The following is a 17,869-nucleotide window of genomic DNA, read 5'->3' on the forward strand; positions in this document are numbered from 1 at the left end:
ATTTAAATATTTTATTTTAATAAATATTCAATAAATATATTAAAATTTTAAATTTTATATTTTTTATAACATTTTTTAAAACCTAACAACACATTAATTAAATCTATTTTCTAGTTATATTATCCTTCATCTTCATTCCGTTATAATTTTATTTAACTTTATTTAATTAAGTTAGGCGTAAAGACATTTCTGACTTTTAATAAAGCTCAGGCCTAATTTTCTATTCTAACTATTTTTACGAAAGAAATATGATCCTCACTAAAAGTAAGGGATACTTTGATCTCTACTGTTTTTTACGAAAGAAATAAGAATTTTTTGTTAAAAAATTATCAAATAATAAAAAAAATTGATTTTGTGAAATTTTATTTGTAATTTTTGAAATTTTAAATTTTCATACACTATTAAAAAATTTATTTTTTAATTTTTTTATTAATAATAGTTAAATGGAGAATGACTATTATTAGAAGTGATGTCACAAAAAAAAATTAGAGTATGAAAATTTTTTAAAAAAAATAATATCAAATAAAAAATGAGAAAAAATGATGATGATAATGGTGTTGGTATTAATGTTGATTGTTGTAACACTTTACTACTCAGAGCTTTACGCTTAAGTCGTAGAATAGAGGTAGTGTGGTGTTACGGATCTCTAAAATAAAATACATACGTATAATTGCGGAAAAATATAATACACTAGGAGCCTTGAAAAACGGGTAAAACAAAATCGGAAAAATAAAAAGCGCAACGCTCAAGAAACGAAATATCTTGTGTGCTAAGAAACCTAATGATCATAGATATGGTAAAGCAAAAGAGTGGATAGATAGCCTAGAAAACAGAATAACTAGCTCCTGACTCAGCCCGCGAAGCCAAAGCTGGCCGGAGAATATTTACATACGTATATAAGTATCCCAAAATATCCAAAATACAGAAATAAAACCTTCACTCTCCTTAAACCTCTAAGAGGGACAAAAATAAACAAGTTTCTTGGAGAGAAAGCTAAGTACATATATACATAAACTGATAATCAAAAGAATCCAGGGACCACTCTGCTTCAGGGATCACTACTAGAAAACTAGTTATTACAGACGGATATTTTCGACGGATTTTATCCCACTGAAATACAGAGGGAATTTCAGAGGGATTTTTTGTCGGAAAACAAAAAAAATGAATTAGCATAAATTACAGACGGAAAATAGAATCCGTCAATAATTCCGTTGGAAAAATTAATTTTTTTTCTGTGAGAAATGGTTACAGACGAAAAATCCGTCTGTAATTAAATAGACAAAACACTGCATTTTATTAAATTATTGCAGATAAAAAACCCGTCTGTAATTTAAATTTTCCATCGGTAAATATTGAGATAACACTAATCTTATCTCTATCCACTCGATCCATTTACACTCCACCCATATCAAGTGAGCTTGTTCCTCTCTCCGTCACCGAGTTGCTTCTTCTCTCCGTCGCACCAGTTTCTTCCGCCGCTGTCGCCGCCGCTGGCGTCACAGATCTCTCTCTGTCGTCCCTTGCGTCGTACGGGCTCCCTCCACCGCCGCATCCAACCCTAACCCCAGAGCTTCGTCGCGCCTCCAACCCTAATCCCAGAACTTCGTCGCGCTTCCAACCCCTGCTTCGTCGCTCCCTCCGTCTTAAAGCCTCCGTCGTGCTCACTCTGTCGTAAGCCTTCAAACGTCGCTCCTTCATCCATGGCTGAAACTCGTAACGCTTTGTTTTTCTTCCTGCGTCGCCGGTCTCTGTCTCCTCCTGCGTGTGCCTGTGCTGAAGCTCCATGGGAAAGATATACAACGGATTCCATGGGTGAAGCTTAACCACAGCTACAGAAGTACCACGAGACTCGATTGAAGCAGTACAAGAACTACAAGAACCTCTCGTTCTCGTGAGGATCTCGACAAGGTGAACCCCTCAGCTGCTTCACGCTTTCACTTCTGATTCAGATGAAATTATGAATACTAATTCTAATTCGTTTCTAAACTCCCTGTTTATTTATTTATTTGGCAGGAGTGTTTGGAAGTGCAGAAGGAGAAGGCCTTCTGTATTGGCACCACTTGGGGTAATGATCACCACATGTTTGATACAATGACTGTGATGTCTTTTACCTTCATTTTTATCCCTTTGTTCTACGATGCATTACATTACAAGAATGTGTTTTATTTTTCTTCACTGACTCACTTTTGTTGTTTGGGTTCAGGAGCCAGCACCTATTGAATCCAACATGAGTAGCTTTTATGGGAAGAACAAGAACACTAACCCTTTTTTTGAGTTTTACAATTCTTTCCTTTCCTTTCTCCATAGTATATGCTTCTTTATATATAACCCTCAAATTGTTGTGATGGCTGTAGCTTTTCTTTAAATGTAACATACTGTTATTTCATTTAGTATTTGGCATTTCCTTGATTTGCCTTGCAGAGTCAATTCTTACTGCCTCTGTCCTTGATGTCCTTGCAGAGTCAATGCTAGAGTTTCTTTGAACTTGAAGTGCAAAAAACTACAAGTTGAATCTTGTTTGAAATCCAAACTCAACCCTACTCACCTGGTATGTCACTACTTGTTTTCATTCAATTTCTTCTCCCAAGGGTTTCTTTCTTGCATCATTCGTTCCACGCTGCATTTTTTTTCTAAGTAGAACTCTGGTTCTTTCATTTGCTTTTTTTCAACCACTAACAGCCACTCCTTTGATTCTGTTTATCTATACTGGATATGTTTCCTGGAAAACTATTAATTTTGGCATTCTTTTATTTTCTTACACTTTTTGTATTTCTATTTCAGGAAGTAGTTGATACATCTGGAGGGTAAAAAAAACTTACCTTACTTTGAATTTTTTGCTATTAAACCGTTTTGTTGATGAAAAGCTAATAAAATTCATGTCGGTATCAGATGCGGTGCAAGTTTCGTAGTTGATATTGTATCAGAAGAATTTGAAGGCAAGAGGATACTGGAGAGGCATCGAATGGTGAATGCTGCGTTGGAGGAGGAAATGAAAGAGATTCACACTCTCTCTGTCAAGAAAGCTGTCACCCCAGAGCAGTGGAAACAGTTGCAACAAGACTGCAACCAAGCAAATCCTGCTGCCTAGGATCATGTCTTTTCAGTTACAATAATAGGATATAAATAAGAATATTAGTGTTCTCAACATGAACAAGGTTAGTATATTAGTTATGAGTAATGAGCAGCTTAGAATAGATTAGATTAGTAGTAAGTGGTGATGCAATGAATGCAGATTAATTATATTAAGAGTGGGTCAGGTTTATATTGATTCTAAAGCACATTGTGTTTGGTACATTCAAGCTTCTTTGTTGTGCCCCCTTTGAATTCATTGTCTCCTCATCGCACAAGTTTCAGTCACATCCAATTCGAATCAATTCAACAATGGCCGCCGTGGCTTCACCTTCCTCCAAACAAAATTGAAAAACCCTAACCTGGAGGCCTTCCACTGCAAACTTACCGATCCCTAATTTCGTCTTATCATCAGAGGTAAAATAAAATCCCTTTCGCCCATTTCAACCCTTCTCCGCCCCCAACAGTCTCTATATCCTCTCTCTAATTCAACTGTACAATTTTATTTTCCTCTTTATTCTCTCCCTTTCGATGTTCTATTTTTATTCTGCTGAGAATTGAAATTGCTGGCTGAATTAGCTTAATTTTAGGTCTTCTAATCACCTTTCAGTTTTATTGTTGTTCCTTATTTTTCGATTATTTTATTGCTGTAGATTGAAAATGAGTAGGCATGGGAGCAGAATAGTGTACGTTGGGAACCTCCTTGGTGATATTCGTGAAAGAGAAGTAGAAGATTTGTTTTCAAAGGTACTTTGCTATTTTCGTTCGTGAAAGAGTTTGATTTTTCATTTTCTTAATACTTACCAATAGAAACTACTTTACACCTTGTGCTGCCTTTGCTGATTTTTTGTGTCATTGTTCATTTTAATTTTGGCAGGTTGCTTCTCTTAGAGAAGGTGTATCCCTAGAAACCAAACTTCTGAGCAGGTAAGCTAGCTTGTTTGCTATTTATGTTGGAAGGAAGCTGCTTTGCGACAAAGAGAGGTATGCCAGAAGAATGGATATTAATCATATCATATGTGGCAGAAATATGAACTGTGGAAATCACAGCCCCCTTCATGGAATACTCAATTATATTGAGAGACAGAATTTTGTGGAATACTCAATTTTTTTATTTATTTATTGTCATAGGGTGCTCTCAAGGCTGGAAAACAAACATAGGATGGGAGAGATGAGGAAATCACAGCCCTTCGTGTGGAAATTCAGGTAATTTTTGAAGAAAGCATGCATTTCTTTCCATAGTTAGATTACTATATATATATATATATATATGGTGTACCCTGATATTTGATGTGAAGTTATAGCTATCTTCTTTTCTTTGTCAGAATCTAAAAGATGATGCAGCAGCAACAGCTTTTGAACAACAGCAAGAAGCTTCAATCTTTCCCCTGTTTCTGGATTTTGATCTCTGCCTCCAAAGGAGAAGAAAATGTGAGTTTCTCTTCCATTTTTTTATTTTGCTTCTGATTCATGTTGATTTTCTCTGGAACCATGTTGACATTCTGGTAGGATATTCTTATTTAATTGATTTAGTTGAATGCATGTGACTGTAAGCTAATTAGCAAGTAAGCTTGGTTTTGGCTGGGTAGGAAGATCATTGATTCTTGTTTTAGTTGAATGCATATTGGTCTAGGATAATTATTGGTGATTATATGTCTTTGCATGTGATGTTTTACAGCTTGATTATTGGTCAAAGTGCATTTTCAGTTTATCAGCAGCATTTGGCTAACCAACCTGTGAATTTGAGTCTTAAAGATCCTAGTTTCTGTCTTTATCTTGCATTTTGTTACCCAAAATGTTATTTAAGATCTCTGTTTTTTATTGCAAGTTCTTCATGAACTTCTTGAGTTCAAAAGTGATCGTGCTCCAATACCTGTAGGGAAGGTTGAACCTGCTTCAGCTATTGTGCATCGGTTTTGCACTGGTGGGATGTCTCTTGGAGCTATTTCAAGAGAAACTCATGAAGCAATTGCAATTGCAATGAACAGATTAGGTGAAAAATCAAATTCAGGGGAAGGTGGTGAGGTAATACAATTTGAAGGTCCAAGAGAAAGTATGAGAAAATCTCTGGTTGGCTGCATTGCTTACAAGAGAAGATTCATACGCTATTATTTTTAGTGTAAATAGGATTCCAAAAATTCTCCTTCGAGTTTTGACCATATATATTCCAAAAATTAAGAATAGAGATATTTTCTTACACTTTTATTTTGGCAACATTTGCAGCAAATTTGGCAGATTCAACGACTGTCTCTTTGCTCTTCTCCAAGTTAGGAACAAGTACAAGTACAATTACTTACTTAATTAAAGCCCTTCTTCTTCTTCTTCTTCTATATAGCATACTCTATGGTTATAAGCTTACATGGTTACAGTACTATATTATATTATTATTGTTGTTGTTGTTAATTTATTATCTCTCTGTGGTGCTAGAAGGTGCTGAATTAAGGAGAGAAGAGAGAGAGAATTTTGGAGAAGGTTTGAAGTGATTGGATCTGAAGATGAGTGGATCAAGTTAGGAACATATGCTTCTTTTCTTGGCTGCTGCTTAATATTATATTACTCTAACTTGTCTTTGTTTACTGCTCTTGCTTATTGCCACGTTGTTTTCTTTTAGATGAGTTATATGAATCTCTGACTTTGTTTTCTCTCTTGTTTGGCTAATGTATTATTGCAACCATTGGTTTCCTCAATAAAATAAAGATTTAAAATTAGAGAAAGGACAACAAGGTGAAGTAGAAATGGAATAAAATCTAAATGTAAAATGTATATATAATAGAAGTGTTTGGATATCTTAAAAGTCTTAGTCTTATATAACTACTACCTCTAATTGAAAATAGTTGTTTAAGTTATAGGTTTACATTATAATGAATTATTGTTTGTTTGATAAAACTTAAGCAATATTAATAGGAGGAGAAATAATATATTAGTAAGTTATGTTATTATATTTTGATTAAAATACTCAATTATATTGAGAGACAGAATTTTATGGAATACTCAATTTTTTTATTTATTTATTGTCATAGGGTGCTCTCAAGGCTGGAAAACAAACATAGGATGGGAGAGATGAGGAAATCACAGCCCTTCGTGTGGAAATTCAGGTAATTTTTGAAGAAAGCATGCATTTCTTTCCATAGTTAGATTACTATATATATATATATATATATGGTGTACTCTAATATTTGATGTGAAGTTATAGCTATCTTCTTTTCTTTGTCAGAATCTAAAAGATGATGCAGCAGCAGCAGCTTTTGAACAACAGCAAGAAGCTTCAATCTTTCCCTTGTTTCTGGATTTTGATCTCTGCCTCCAAAGGAGAAGAAAAGGTGAGTTTCTCTTCCATTTTTTCATTTTGCTTCTGATTCATGTTGATTTTCTCTGGAACCATGTTAACATTCTGGTAGGATATTCTTATTTAATTGATTTAGTTGAATGCATGTGACTGTAAGCTAATTAGCAAGTAGCCTTGGTTTTGGCTGGGTAGGAAGATCATTGATTCTTGTTTTAGTTGAATGCATATTGGTCTAGGATAATTATTGGTGATTATATGTCTTTACATGTGATGTTTTATAGCTTGATTATTGATTTACTTTTTTTGGATTATCTGGTTTATGTTGATGATGATAGTAGTTGCATGTGATGTTTTACAGCTTGATTATTGGTCAAAGTGCCTTTTCAGTTTATCAGTAGCATTTGGCTAACCGACCTGTGAATGTGAGTCTTAAAGATCCTAGTTTCTGCCTTTATCTTGCATTTTGTTACCCAAAATGTTATTTGAGATCTCTGTTTTTTATTGCAGGTTCTTCGTGAACTTCTTGAGTTCAAAAGTGATCGTGCTCCAATACCTGTAGGGAAGGTTGAACCTACTTCAGCTATTGTGCATCGGTTCTGCACTGGTGGGATGTCTCTTGGAGCTATTTCAAGAGAAACTCATGAAGCAATTGCAATTGCAATGAACAGATTAGGTGGAAAATCAAATTCAGGGGAAGGTGGTGAGGTAATACAATTTGAAGGTCCAAGAGAAAGTATGAGAAAATCTCTGATTGGCTGCATTGCTTACAAGAGAAGATTCATATGCTACTATTTTTAGTGTAAATAGGGATTCCAAAAATTCTCCTTCGAGTTTTGACCATATATATTCCAAAAATTAAGAATAGAGATATTTTCTTACACTTTTATTTTGGCAACATTTGCAGCAGATTTGGCAAATTCAACGACTATTTCTTTGCTCTTCTCCAAGTTAGGAACAAGTACAAGTACAATCACTTACTTAATTAAAGCCATTCTTCTTCTTCTTCTTCTTCTATATAGCATACTCTATGGTTATAAGCTTACACGGTTACAGTACTATATTATATTATTATTGTTGTTGTTGTTGTTAATTTATTATCTCTCTCTGTGGTGCTAGAAGGTGCTGAATTAAGGAGAGAAGAGAGAGAGAGAATTTTGGAGAAGGTTTGAAGTGATTGGATCTGAAGATGAGTGGATCAAGTTAGGAACATGTGCTTCTTTTCTTGGCTGCTGCTTAATATTATATTACTCTAACTTGTCTTTGCTTGCTGCTCTTGCTTATTGCCACAGCTGATGATGTGTCTTCCACCATAATTATAAAAGTGTAACTCATACCACAAATAGAAACACTACAAGCCTATTTCTTTGCTTCATTCATGTACTAATAATCTCCATGGATTCAAATATCGTTGAATTCAACTCTATCAAACAGGCTTTTAGCAACAAGGAGGTATCATCTTAAACTGAAAGGTTTTATATATATAGAACCACTAACACTGCTACTTCCATATTACTAATTAATAAAGTGTTTGAACTGGATAGCTATATGCATTTCACAAGATTATTATGTATTATCTTAGCTTTTGTGGAATCTGAAATCTTTTTCTTTTTGCATATATTATGATATATTCATTCATATAATGATAAGATCTAAGATTGATCCCCCTTTTCAGGGTGTATATGTTTGCTTGATTCACTTGCTGCTCATGTATTGTTATGATTCCTAGGTTTTTGTTACCTTGTCATTGGTAGGTGAGAGGCCTTCTCTTGATTTGAAGTTTATTTAGTTGGAAATTCCAGTGTTATCGAATTTGTTGGATTTGTATGATTATTGATGAGATAGAAATAGAAATGAATGGTGGGGTTGGTTGGTTTTTGTTGTTGTAGGGTGCACCTGAAAGGTGGAGATTGGTGAGGGCTCTTGGTACTGCTGTGGGACTTCCTACAGAGAATGACATGGGCAACAGTAAAGTCGATCACTTTGTTTAAAATTAGATAAAATTGTGTAAAATTTAGTATGGTTGAACAATATACTGAGGATTATAGTTGATAATACACTTTGTTTATGTTTTGAATTATATTGACTTGCTTGCTTATAATAATTTTCTTAGTTTTATAATACGGTGAATTTGTTTATTTTTTGAAATGTTATAAATATTCGAATACAAATTAGATAAAAATTTGTATTAAATTTATATTTATTTTATATGAAAATAAGTTTATTTTGTAATTAGAAAAATAAAAAAATTATATTTTACCTTACTGACGGATTTACAGACGGATTTTCTGTCTGTAATCAGAGTGTAAGATGATTTTCCAAAGTTCAAATTACAGACGGAAAATCCGTTGGAAAATCCGTCTATAATTACAGACGGAAAATCCGTCTGAAAGTGCGTTGCCTTTGGGAAATGGATAGAAAATTTACAGAGGGAAAATCCGTCGGTAACTGGTAAAAATCCATCTGTAATTTTCTGACGGAAAAAAATCCGTCGGTAAATAATTTTCGACGGGGCTTTTACAAAGGGACAAAATCCTTCGGTAATTTCATCGGTAACCAAAAATTCGTCTGTAATAAAGACTAAATTCGTCTGTAAATCTGTCTGTATTAATCCATTTTCTAGTTGTGGATCCAGATGCCTCTCGACCTGCATCTGAAAACAACAACACAGTATGGGATGAGAACTGGAGGTTCTCGCTTGGTAAAGGTGCCACGCATATAATATATAAGGTCCTGGGAATGCTAGAAGCAATCCTAGAACGCCGATACTCAGTTATAAAACTTAGATTCTATACAGAAGCCATAAAAAGGGTAGGTGTTCTACGGAATTCTAAACTTATCTACTTAAACTTAACTTTATCACTAAACCGATCCACCTTTCCTCCACTCCTCCATCACCAATGATTTAGTAGAGACAAACAACCAAACAATTTCAAGCACAAGTAGAAAACAAATAGTGCAGGTAGAAATTATAACAATTAGCATATTATATATTCAGTTAAGCAATTCCATGTAATGCATAACAGACAAAACAAACAGAATGCACATGATGTATGCCTATCCTATAGCTAATGAGGTTCATCTGTCGGTTATCCAGCCAACCCGACAAGTCTGAAACCCTTAGACTATCCCTCGTCGCGCATCCCCATGAGTCTATGCATAGCTTTTCACATTTTATTCATAATTCATACATTCATTCATTTACATATAACTTACTCAATGGGAGATATCCATTCCCGAAAATTTATACGTGCCCAGTCACCCTTACGACATAGGATCTACAGAGTATCGAGTTTCAACCTGGAACACATGGTGGCAAGCCACAGTTCTGTCACCCAGGAAAACTTGTATCTCAGATATCATTAAATTCATAAGCCGTATAATATTCATAACCATTCATATTCATTATATAATCATTCATCATAGCCATGGCATCATGATTTCATTTAACCTTCACATCATTCTCTTATAATTCATCATGTTTATCCCTTTTCTTCATTCTCAAGTTACCTCAATTTTCTAGCTTCAACTAATTACTAAACTTTCTAATAAGATCTAGGGTTGAAAGGGTAAAAATAGAGGTTTAAGGGTTCAAAACCATGCTTGAATCACAAAAATACAGGTGCAGAAACACAGAGTGTGTGCGGACGTACACACGTGTGCGTGCGCACAATATGTGAAAAGCAGAGCGTGTGCGTGCGCACACCAGCCAAGAACTACTTAGTGTGCGTGCGCATCATGGCGTGCATACGCACAAATGAAATTTTTGCTACTGCTGGGTGCGTGCGCACATCAGTGTGCGTATGCACACACCAGAAATCTTGATTTTGCTGTACTTAAGAAATTTCAGTTTTTTGCACAAGATTTTCGGCGTCCATAACTTCCTCTACAGAATTCGGTTTTCCACAAAATTTATATTGTTCTAAATCTTATAAAACCCTCTTTGATTTGAAATAAATCTCATCTTCATCCAAAATTTGAGTTTCAAGTTATGGATTGCCAAAGTTCGTAAAAATCAAGTTTTCGTTCAAAGCCTCAAACCTCTATTTTCTTTAAAAAATTCAACTTACCGTCTTTATATCTATCAACACAACCTATCAATAACATTACCACAATAGTCACCATGATAAACCATACCTCAAATCAATAATAACATACATACACTTCCCAAATGCATCAAATCCCCAACTAGCCAACAAGCACCAAAATCAACAGAACATCACTTTTCCATTACCACAATAATCCTTCCATAACTACTATAACCCAATTCCACAATATCATATATCAACCTTGCAAATATATCAACAAATTTGTTATCCACCAATCCAAGACCTTCATATATTCTTTCAACAAGTTCATAGTCATAAATTCATCAATTCACATCCTATTATCCTCATCCACAACAATAACCTAATACACAACTCATAGTACAATTCAACAACAAGGACACTAAACATTAAACGTTCTTTTACATTCCAACTTATCCTAGGGTTGTCTAGCCTAAGTTTTCACAGAGCATTATATATTAAGTACGCGAAACCTAAACCATACATTGGCCGATTTCCACGTATTTATCCAAGGTAACCCACAAGGCAAAGTTGTAAGCCTCAACCACCAAAAATCCAGCAACTTGAACTCTCACCAAGCTTCCAATTAAGCTTCCAACATATCCAATTGCCTCATATCACATATTTACATGCACCTAACATAATTATCACAACATATTCCCAAAATTCAATACCCAAAATACAAATTAAAGAATTAACTAGAGTTCTAGGATTCTCACCTTACCAACGAAAAAATTGGGACAAGACTCGGCAAGTCCACCAAGTTATTTTGATCTTAAACACTGAAATTTAACAATTTCAACATTTTTGCTCATGAATTTTCGAAATTGAAACTGGGGAATTGGGGAAGAAAACATGACTTTCTTACCTTACAATGTACCGAACTTTGTAGAGCTCGATGCCACGGTCGCGTGGCTGCAAACGGTACAGCGATCGGAGCTCCGAATCAAAAGTTACATGGATTTGAATGAAATCAAGGGTTTTGGAACTCAAGATGTTCTTCCCCTTGTTTGGCTTGCTTCCAGCGTGTTTTGCATGCAAAAATGGGAAGAGGAGCTTCAGCTCATTTTATTTAATGAGCTGGTTAGGCCCACAGGTCCGGTTCGACCGATTCGGCCCGTTCGATCCAATTGTGGGCCAAATTCTTTGAAATTAGCGTCAAAATTCTCGATTTAATTAGTTCTATCTTATTTTAATATAAAATTAACATTTCCAATAATTTTATTAAAATTTAATTTATTGATTAATTATTCGTTAATTTTATAATTAGTTCTATCTTATTTTAATATAAAATTAACATTTCCAATAATTTTATTAAAATTTAATTTATTGATTAATTATTCGCTAATTTTGTGGGATTTACATCCTACCCACCTAATTAAGAATTTTGCCCTCAAAATTCAGATTCACTTATCTAAAAAGAGGCGTGGGTAGTCCTTCCGCATACTCAGATTTTCTTGAAGCTGACCTCAACACTTGAAACATCCATCTCCTTTCATTTAAACTAACTTAGGTTGTAAGACATGAATTTATTTTAGAAGCGTGTTTCAGAAGTTACGAAATGTGGAGTACGTCGAATAGATTCGAAAGGTACGGCAGAAAAATGGTTCGGTATGTCATTGACAATCAATCCCCCCCTCCCCCAAAATTGAAAAGGACCAACTTAGCGGGGTTTAACTTCTTAGTTTTTGATTTCTCGTCCGATTCGAGTTCGTTGAAGTAGTCTTCAGAAATACGTACCTTCTTCCTTCAAACTTGAGAAGTCTTCTTCTTAGATCCACATAACCCTTTTATCGGCTTTTATAATGAGGATCTTAACTCAATTTTGCATAACCATTTCTACGTCGTCTTGGCTATCAGATTCAGGAACTAAAAATGTTTGATGCTCCAGTTTCAAATCAGTGCAGAGGCTTTTAGCGCACCGCGAAGCATTACCTAGTTTCTGATGTATAGTCTCGTTTAATGTTTCTGATAAATAGTTTGCTCTGATGGGCAGAATGGATTTGGGTTAACTAACCCACAATCACCTAACTGTATTACTTCCTATCCTAGTTGTTCCGAGGGTTACCTGAAACTGTAGGTTGATCTCAGTCGAGATCTTCGATGGTAGCCGGAGTTGATGTGTCCAACTAGTTGAGCTTGGTGGTGCTGCTGATCCTTTGTCACCGGAGGGTGGTGGTACCTGTAAGAGACTTCGATGCTTAAGTTAGCATGGGCTTTAAGCAGGATTTTAGTAGAATCAGAGTATGAGTTATACCTGGGTGCTCCAGTGTATTTATAGTAGTATGGGCTAACTTTTCTAGATGAGATAAGTTAGTTATCTTATCTTATCTTCAAGTGAGGTTATCTTTATCTTCTGGGGAACCGCCCTTATCTTTCTAGGCTTTAACTGCCTTTAGATTGGGCTGTGTCCCTTCATCTGGGCCTTTTCGGGCCCCCTCATGTCGATTTGGCCAAACTCTTTTAAAGAAGAGGTCGGGGTTCCTGACCCAAAGAAGTCGGTTGCCTTGTCTTTGATCTCCCAAGGTCGGGTAGCTCGACTCAGGGTATGAACAGTGCCCCTGCTTGAGCTCGATCTTTTACTTTTTCTAGGGTTGTATCTTCATATTTCAACTATTTTGGAGAAGTCGAGCTCGAGCATTTTGTTTTTTATACAGCTCCTGCTGGGCTTCTTTGAATGCGAAGCGTTTTTCCTCCCTTTTAATCGTAGCGCGCGTTTGCACTTTTCTTGGAAATGTGTTAGGATTAAATGCTTATTAACTCCTTTTTCCGTTTTCCTCTTTTCATTTCATTTTGAATTCTTAAGCCTTTTTCAGTTTCTCTTCCCCTTTCTTTTCGCTCTTCTCTTACTCGCGACGTTTCACTCCTTTTGCACCCCTCTGTTTTCACATCTCCCTTTGAAGAAGTTTGTTTGACATGGGTCTGTTGTCGTCTATTTCTCGACAATCTTTGAAATAGTTATTGCTTTCTTCTTCTTCCTCAGGTTGGTATCTCCCCCTTTTTTTTATTTTGATGACTTGTCTCTAGTACTTTATGTCTGCGAAGAATCCGTTTTGAAAGGCTGGATCCTTTTTGCTAAAGGTTGCATTTTTAATTGTTGTTGTGCTTTCCTTGACTTTCCCCTAACTCTTTGCTTTATTGTTTTGTATTTTCACGTTTTCAAGTCTTCTATCCTTCCCTGCCTTGAAGCGACTGTTTGGTGTGGACTTTGCCCCATTCTTCGTTGCTACTTTCTCCCCTGCAGGTTAGTGTTTTCTATCTTTTCTCTTTTCGCTTTTGACAACTGTGCATGTTTTTAATGTAAGGCTTTGACTTTGTATCTCGCCTTTGCTTTTTGAAAAATTTTGATTCTTTTGTGAAAAGATTGTCTCTTTTTGTTTCTTGATCCACGGCTTGAGATTTTTCCTTGTTGCTCGCTTTTTTGCGAAGAATGTGTGCCTTCCATTGATCTTTTAGGGTTTTCATTGATGTTCTTGTATCATTGTCTAGCTTTTGTTTCTAGCTTAACAATCTTTTGATGATGAACTGTCAGTAGGAGAAGTTGTGACTTTTGATGCTTTTTGTTGGTGATGATGATTTTTTGCTTCGTGGAGTGTCAATTCTTGTTTGTGAGCTGTTTAGGGCGTAGGTTGCCAATTTCCTTTTTCCTGGTTCTTGCCTTGTTATTGCCTCTAAAGGGTGCCCCTGGACTCTAGTGTGAATCCTGGGGTTTCCCTTTTACTGCTGCTTCTGATTCTTGGTGATCATATATTATCATCCGAGTTGTTTCCTTATCTGTCCAGGATGTTTGGTAGTAACCCCATTTTTCTTTTTTCTTTCTGTAGGAATAGTTGACCCATGTCTCTTCGCAAGAACATTGTTGAAATGTCTACCAAGGTCCCGGAAGGCATGTCTAACTGGCTGGATTCTGTTGTATCGATGTGTGTCACAGTTGCTGATTCCGAGTATTATGTGCGACTTAGGAGGCATCATAGGATTTGTAGTGATAGGGATCAGGAGAAGAATTACGAGCTAGTGTCGCCTGATCCTAAGGAAAGAGTCAGCTTTCCCTCTTTGATCCAAGGGGAACATCCCTTCTTCTATGCTTACGACTATTTCTTTAGTCAATTGAACATTACCATTCCCTTTATTCCTTTTGAGATCGAGTTGTTGTGGTCTTGTAATGTGGCTCCTTCTCAACTCCACCAGAACTCTTGGGGTTTTATAAAAATCTTTCAATTGTTGTGTCAGGAATTGGATATCCAACCTACCCAAACTCTTTTTCTTTATCTTTTTGTGTTGCGAAGCCTGGGGCCACTAAGAAGAAAGTCTCCTGGGTTTCTTTCCGATCCGCTCAAGGAAAAAAGGTTTTTTCTATGTATGACGAGTCCTTTAAGGACTTTAAAAACTATTATTTCAAGGTCCGACCTGTTGAGGGAGCTCGGCCCTTCTTTTTGATGAAAATGATGAGCCTACCTTTCCCTTGTGCTGGCAGAAGAATGTAATAATAGCTAGGTATTCTTGGGAGAGTCTTGATGAGGTCGATCAGGCCTTTGTGAATGTGTTGGAGGAAATTTGGGGAGAGCCTCCCCATCTTGACACAAAGAATTTTTTAGGAGACCCATCTCTTCTTCGGACTGAATTGGGTAGTTGTTGACTTTATTTGTAGCTTTTCCTTGTTTGTTTGTTTGTTTGCCAATATGTCCCCTTCTCAATTATGATTTTGTTTTCCTATTTCAGAGATGGTGAAGTTCGTAGATTTCATGAAGGCCTATCATCGAGCTAAGAAGGTGACAGCTGCTTCCAACATCTCAGCCAAAACTGAGGAGGGAGAGTCTTCTCAGGTTCTTCCCAAGAAACCGGTGTTGGTGCTTCTAGGACGAGGAAGGTTATTCCAACCCCTCAGGTCCGAATTATTCCTTCTGACCCAGCTCAACCATCTACTGGTGCTGCCTCTTCTCCTACTGCTGGCCCTCCTCCTAAAAAACAAAAAACTGTTGAGCCTTTTGACTTGGATGCCCCAGATTTTGATACGGTGGGATTTGTTGATAATCAGATTGCCCTCTTTGGTTGACTTCTCATGGATGATGTATCCATTCTTTGTCATTTAAATTTTATTACTAATAGTAGCATTCGGATGGCCCATATAGGCGCAGCTTTGTCTCAAACTATATAGGGTTCCCCAGTTCATGCAACTAAGGAGTTTTTGGAGGACGCAAAGTCAGAATTTGATAGAATCAAAGGTCTGAAGGATGAGCTTGACGCCAGGATTATTAAGCTGGAGTTGGATTTGGAGAAGGAGAAGTCGAGGGCCGTCAGGGCTGAGGCAGCTTCAAATTTGGCAGAGGAGATGGCAAAAAAGCATAAGGAGAGTTACACCCGCACTTATGCTGAGGTGTTGGAGCTGAGGGGGAGGCTTGAAAATGCTCTTGTGGATTACGCCGATCTCCAGAGCCATCTGGTAGATAACGTGACGGGTGCGTATGAGAATTTAAAGGCACAGGTCCGAGTTCTTGCTCCTGAACTCGACTTAACTCTCTTCAGCCTGGACAACATGGAAAGATAGTGCCAGCTCCTGATGATGAAGATGATGAGCCTCTTCCTGCCCCATCAACAAAAGCTCCTACTGCCATGACTTCTTCAAATCCTTCAGCTGAGGTGGACCCTTCCCAGCCTGATCCGGATTGTGAAATTCTTAACCGTGAGGATGGGACCGTGGATGCCGTCCCTGTGAATATCATTCCTCCTTCTACTGCCACTAATGCTGCTACTGGGGAAACTTTGCACCCCATGTGATTTATGTGTTTCACTGCCCGACTTGTGGGATTTTGAACTCTAGTTTTTGTAACTTTGTTTATAACTTGGTTTCTTTAAACTCGTGAGGTCCTCTTCTAGGTTGCCTCTTGAGTCTTTTTAATGATTGCTGTGTTTCTTTTGACATCCTGATTGTTCTTTTGAAACCTTTACAAATTTTGTAGATCTTTATAGAGTGTTGGTACTCTGCTTGTCTGACCTCTTTTTGATTTGATCTTTTTATCTGTCTTCTGGTTAGGCGAGATGACCCTTGGGGCTAACTTGCTTGACAACTTTTTAGTGTTCTTGGCAGAACCTTTTTAGTTAGTCTTTGAACAATTTTAATAGCCTTGTTGTTGTGTTGTGGCTTTTTTGGATAGGGCTGCGTTTCTTTTAGCACATGCCTTGGATGGTCGACTTTGTTGGTTTGAGATACTTCTTTCCTTGGTCGACTTCCCTTGTTGAACCCTCTTAAGTCATTTTCAGTAATTCATTTTTACTCAGACCTCGCCAGGCCTCATTCTATGGATTTACTTTTTATAACTTTTCGCGTTTGGTGGGTTTGGTTCGACTTCTTCTTGTCGAATCTTCTTAAGTTATTTTTTGGTAATCCATTTAGGTCTCTTTCTATGGATTACTTTTTTATAACTTTTGTCACTTTGCTTGGTCCGACTTCTCCTTTGTCAGTCCTTCTTAAGTTATTTTTAGTAATCCATTTTTAATAAGACCTCGTCAGGCCACTTTTTATGGATTGCTTTTTATAACCTTTGTCTCTTTGCTTGGTCCGACTTCTTCTTTGTCGAATCATCTTAAGTTATTTTTAGTAATCTATTTTTAGTAAGACCTCGTCAGGCCATTTTTTATGGATTGGTTTTTATAACTTTTGTTGATTGGATTGATCCGACTTCTTCTTTGTTGAATCCTCTTAAGTTATTTTTAGTAATCCATTTTTAGTAAGACCTCGTCAGGCCACTTTTTATGGATTACTTTTTATAACTTCTTGCAATAATCTATTTTTGTTGCTTTCACCTTGCCGACTTCTTTGTAATCGGGTGACGAGTTTGGTTCTCATCTTGCCGACTTTGTCGTATTCAGACGGTGAATTCTTGCACTCAGATTAATGTGTCTTGATAGATAAACTTTTTATGGAATCTGTAAAGCTTTATTTAAGTAGAAAATATAAAATACACAAGAGTATATACATATAAGTGCTTACCCTTCTAAATCGGGTAATTTTGTAGATCTTGGCTTGGTGCCTCATTAAAAAACCTTTTCAGGAAAAAGAGTGCACCTAGACCTAAGATTTTATAACTTTCTAACTATAGTACCTTCTCAGGTTACATGCATGCCATGACCTTGGTAGTTCTCGCCCTTCCAGGTCGGACACCTTGTAGTAACCTTTTCCTAGTACCTCTATAACTCGGTAAGGTCCTTTCCAGTTAGCTGCTAGCTTCCCTTCTCCTGATCGACCTGCTCCAATGTCATTTCGGATTAAGATGAGATCATTGTTGGCGAAGCTTCACTGGACTACTCTATGATTATACCTTGAGGCCATTCGATGCTTTAGCGCTTCCTCTTTAATCCGAACTCTTTCTCGGACTTCTGGAAGTAGGTCAAGCTCTTCCCTTTGAGTTTGGGAATTGGTATTTTCATTGTAGAGGATTCTTCTAGGGGATTC

General features: G+C 36.7%; 1 protein-coding gene and 1 long non-coding RNA gene across 2 annotated transcripts; both read left to right on the forward strand.

Moving 5' to 3' along the window:
• Positions 2,456–3,103, forward strand: LOC107607286 (protein BOLA2-like; the record flags this gene model as incomplete). Its single annotated transcript, XM_021107838.1, has 3 exons — positions 2,456–2,548; positions 2,782–2,804; positions 2,890–3,103. Coding segments are annotated over 3 exons (315 nt in total), but the record flags the coding sequence as incomplete, so codon positions are not given.
• Positions 7,941–8,443, forward strand: LOC110264636. Its single transcript, XR_002350807.1, has 2 exons — positions 7,941–8,106; positions 8,242–8,443. It is a non-coding gene; the product is annotated as an uncharacterized LOC110264636 (long non-coding RNA).

This window comes from Arachis ipaensis, chromosome B07 (genome assembly GCF_000816755.2).
Source record: "Arachis ipaensis cultivar K30076 chromosome B07, Araip1.1, whole genome shotgun sequence".
NCBI lineage: Eukaryota > Viridiplantae > Streptophyta > Magnoliopsida > Fabales > Fabaceae > Arachis > Arachis ipaensis.